Here is a 4,465-nt window from a genome sequence, read left to right as displayed (position 1 = left end):
TCACTTTGGCACTTTTTTCCCCTTTGCATGCTGTCGTTTGAGGAACACGATGACAGCCTTGGAAGGAGCGGCGGCGCCTCTGGATGTTCCATCCACGCTTAGTTTATGCCCATCATTAGCAGCACAAGCTCCGCCTTTTTCTGCTTGTTCCTGCAGCCTTGTCATTTTGCTGCTTGTTTTCTGAAGGCACCCCCAGGTACCCGTGGCGTAATCCTCTCTATGCAAAGGAGACTGAAACATGTTTTCCTTTCTAATCTAAAATAATGCTTTCCCTAATGCAAAGGAGACTGAAACATGTTTTCCTTTCTAATGCTTTCCCTAATGAGACGTGAAGTGCTGCTGTCAGTAAGCAGGGTATGGCAGGCAGACAGTTTCATCCCAAGTGCAGTCATCAGAACATGATCAAAGTATAATTTCTGTGAGCCCATGACACGGCCATTATTATCTCTTCTCTGCAACTGGTTCTGAGGACATCCCACATCCCCTTGTTGCTGGAAATGGTGGGACTTGGGAGCAGGCAGATCCTGATATCCATGGACAGCAGACAGCGTTCCATTAACAGGGGAAAGGACACCGAGAGAAAGAGGAACATGCAGAGTAACATGGATTGAATAATGATGCGAAAGTACTCCTAAATTTAACATATCAACGAGAATCCAAGAGATGCAATGTACACACACATCTACAGAGGAGCAGACATTCTCCAGCCTTTCCTTCCCACATTTTCGCCTCCGCTGCCCTCATCAACAACCATCCTGTCACAATGTCATTATACTTCTCCCATCTACTATCACAAAAACAAGCTCACTTTGGTTTAACCAAACAAAATGTAGAACGTGCACCAAAACCAGCAAAACCCAATAAATTAACGAACCAAACCAAAAGGTTTCTCCTCTCTTCTATCATGCTGAGATGAACTGTGGTAGATCGTTTAACTGTAGGACCCAGGAAGCTAGCAGCAACCTCACACTCACTCGCTGGTGCTCTTGACCTTTGATCGGTAAAGGAGCTTCTTCTTCTTGGATGAAGGGTTGTTCACAGTTAGCACAAGTTTGCCAGGCTCGCCTACCTTGAAGCTTCCCTTCATGATCGGTTCCTCGTTAGCGGGCACCTTCCTTGTTTTCTGTACAATGACAGTGTACCCACCCTCAGCATCAGGGGTGAACTCAGCACCATAGCTCACCTCCCAACCGAGCACCCGGAGTTCCCATACAATTGTGGAGTTCTGCAAAGATTGCACATTGTACACAATAATTAGTAACAATAATCTAGAGCAAGGTCCATGAGAAGTGAATTAGGATGTTTAGCAAGGACCACCTCGGTAACAGGGATCTCAATGGTTTCTTTTGACGATGGTTTGATAGTGAGCTCAGTGACAGTGTCGGAGGTGGTGAACTCAGGATCGTCCTCCTTGAAGAGGCCTCCAAATTGGACAGGAACTTGCTCCGGTGCGATGTATCTGAAGTTTGATAGATAAGATCAACAAGACATTATGAACATAATGCTTGAAATCTAAGTAAGGAAAGCAAGCGTAAAATTTTCTGTGCCAAACCTGAATAGAGTCTCTGCTGACTTGGCTGGGCTCGCAAAAACGAACTTGCTCTTGGTGCGCTGTGTGAGGAACGGGCTCATCATCGTGTTGGCAGCGAGATACCACCATGGCACATTGATGAACACCTGTACAAGATGAACCAAACAAATTTACAGTTACATTCCACATCTGAAGAAGCTTCTGAAGATGTAATCAACATCAACTTGTTCGCTCTTCGGATCAGTAACAATAAACAAAACAACAGCACACTAGTTGCCCGAGCCTGATCATGTGAAAAAATTAACTAAGGGAAAAGATCCCAACCTGCACTATGATTAACACAAAGCGCACACACCCAAAGACAACAGTCAACTCAAACCAGCCGGATCAGAGTAAAAAAGTCCATGACACCATAAAGGTCCAACCTTTAGCACTGCACCCAATGAATAAGCTTTGGCCCAATCATTCACTCCCAACGTTAAACTACAATCGCGCGAAATTGGAATCTTTCAGACTACCGAACTAAAATTTTCGAATCGCTATGGCAATGTTGAATCATAATCATGCAGCTATAAAATTCCAAATCAACAATTCAACTGACGATGAGAACCGAACCGTTACCTTCTTGGCAATGAACTCGGGGTAGTTGTCCTGGAGTAGCGTGACAGCCTGGCGGGTGACGGTGCGGTGCTTGCCGAGCATGGGCGGCGAGTTCTTGAGGTCGGTAACCTGAACCACGGAGCAGATGCCGCTGGGCGAGAAATCTAGCTTCGACAGGATGCCGCGCTCCAGCAGCTGGATGCGCCACTTGAGGAAGCGCTCCCTCTTCTCATCGTCGCCGAAGGCCTTCTCGTATAGATCCTTGTCCTGGAACTCGCCGTAGACGTTGTAGCACACGGGGTGGCCCTCGCGGTCGGCGCCGCGATAGAACACCACGTTCTCCAGCTCCGGCAGGCCGAGGTCGGTGTCGAGGAGCGAGGTGATGCCGAAGCGCTTGCGCCACAGCACCGCGGACTTGAGCATCGCCATGGCCTCCTTCACCTTGAACTCCCGCGCTCGTAGGAACTTGAGCAGAACCGTGTCCATGCGCTCGTCGTCGCCCACCAGCGGCACGCCCCAGATCAGCACAGGCTCGGGCGCGGCCGCCTCAGTCTCGGCCACCGCCTCCGGCGCCGCTGCCTCCTCCGAGGTGGCGGCGGGGGCGGACACGGTTTCCTCGATTGCTTCCACCGCCTTGGTGGCGGTCTCCTCCTCAGCGACCACGACGGTCTTCTCCTGCGGCTCGGACTCGGAAGGCTTTGCTTCCCCAGCCACTGTCTCAGCCTTGGTCTCCTCGGCCGGCGGCACCTCCGTCTTGACCTCCTCAACCGGGGCATCCGCAGCCACCTCGACCTTGGGCTCCTCCGCCGCAGCCTCGGCCTCGGCCTTGGGCTCTTCTTTGGCCGGCTCCTCGGTCTTGGCTTCCTCCGTCTTCGTCTCCTCGGCCTTGGGTTCCTCCTTGGCCTTCGGCGGCGGCGGCGGGGGAGGCAGGTTGAACTCACCGGCGGCGAGGGCGGCAGCGATCAGCTGCTTGAACTCGTCGAGCGCCTTCTTCTCCGGGTCGGGCAGGTCCTCCACCAGGTTGCTCTCCTCCTTGAACGAGCCGTTCCCCTCCCCCGCGTCATCGGCGGTGACCGCCGCCTCATCAGCTTTCTTCTCCGCCTCGGCCTCGGCAACGGCTTCGGCTTCCGCCGCCGCAGGCACCTCCGCCTCCGCCGGCGCCGCTTCGGTCACGACCACCTCGGCCGCGGCGGGCGCGGCGGCGGCGGCGGCGGCCTCTGGCTGCGTTTCCTCTGCCATCTCTCCCAACGCTTTGAAAGCTGCGCGCTGCAGAGAGAGAGAGAGAGAGAGTGAGGGCGAGAGAGAGATTGTTGTGCTATGCCGGGGATTAGGGTTTGGGGGATGGGAGGAGAGATATAGGGAGCTTGGGAGGAGCTGAGCTGTCAGAGTGAGGCCAGCTTTGCTGCGCGCTTTGCGGTGGCTGGCTGGCTGGAAGAGAACCAAAACCAGAGCAGCTGAAGCGGGCAGGGGGGCGGAGGAAGGCGGAAATGCTGCCCGGGTACAATTCTATGCGGAAACTCATGGTCACAAGAAAAAATGAAATGATAGAACTTGCAAGATGTACACTTTTTTTTATTTCTGGTTCTGGTTACGAAACCTTTTCTTACAATGCTTCTAGGGTCATTTGCCGCTATAAATTTCAACAAAAAGACTACAAGAAATTCGTAGAAAGATTTTTTATAGTAAAGAATAAATTGTACGAGGTTTAGTGATGCTTCTTGTGCAAAAGTTTGCAGTATCTTCTCTCCTCTGTGGCGCCGGAATTGGGGTGGCAGAAATCTATGTACTCCGTCATTCCACAAAAGATATAATTTTTATTTTTAAAGAGTCAATGATCTAAAGTTTAGTAAAATTTATTAAAAAAAACTTATATTTATAATACAAGATACTACTCCCTCTATTCCAAATTACTCCCTCCATCCCAAATTATAAGTCATTCCAATAATCTTGGAGAGTGAAAGGATCTCAAGTTTGACCAAATTCATATGATAAGATAATAATATCTATGATACTAACCAAGTATCATTAAATTCTTTATCAATTATATTTTCATAGTATACCTATTTAATGTTATAAATCTTTGTAATTTTCTTTATAATTTTGGTCAAACTTAAGATGCTTTGACTCTCCAAAATTCTTGAAATGACTTATAATTTGGAACATAGGGAGTATAAGACATTTTAGCTTTTTCTAAATACATTATTTTTACTATGTATCTAGACATAGTGTATATCTAAGTGTGTAGTAAAAAACATGAATCTAGAAAAGCCAAAACATCTTATAATTTAGAACGAATTGAGTATTATACTAGTTATAAATTATATTTTATAGTAA

The 4,465-nt window shown here is 48.7% G+C and overlaps 1 protein-coding gene across 1 annotated transcript; it reads right to left on the bottom strand.

The window, feature by feature from the left end:
- Positions 1–537: 537 nt before the first annotated feature.
- Positions 538–3,590, bottom strand: LOC136459534 (patellin-3-like). Its single transcript, XM_066459381.1, has 4 exons — positions 2,153–3,590; positions 1,553–1,677; positions 1,318–1,459; positions 538–1,225 (listed from the first exon to the last, which is right to left on the bottom strand). Exons 1-4 carry the CDS (start codon positions 3,368–3,370, stop codon positions 971–973), a joined length of 1,740 nt encoding a protein of 579 aa, XP_066315478.1. The 5' UTR covers positions 3,371–3,590; the 3' UTR covers positions 538–970.
- Between the last annotated feature and the right edge of the window lie 875 nt (positions 3,591–4,465).

Source organism: Miscanthus floridulus, chromosome 6 (assembly GCF_019320115.1).
Source record: "Miscanthus floridulus cultivar M001 chromosome 6, ASM1932011v1, whole genome shotgun sequence".
Classification (NCBI taxonomy): Eukaryota; Viridiplantae; Streptophyta; class Magnoliopsida; order Poales; family Poaceae; genus Miscanthus; species Miscanthus floridulus.
This window is presented reverse-complemented; position numbering and strand designations above follow the sequence as displayed.

Coding starts and splice junctions, on each gene's coding strand:
- LOC136459534 (XM_066459381.1), bottom strand. CDS start 3,370: ATGGCAGAGGAAACGCAGCCAGAGGCCGCCGCCGCCGCCGCCGCGCCC. Junction 1,460..1,552: donor TCAGCAGAGACTCTATTCAG/GTTTGGCACAGA, acceptor ATCAAACTTCAG/ATACATCGCACCGGAGCAAG. Junction 1,226..1,317: donor TTGAGATCCCTGTTACCGAG/GTGGTCCTTGCT, acceptor CAATCTTTGCAG/AACTCCACAATTGTATGGGA.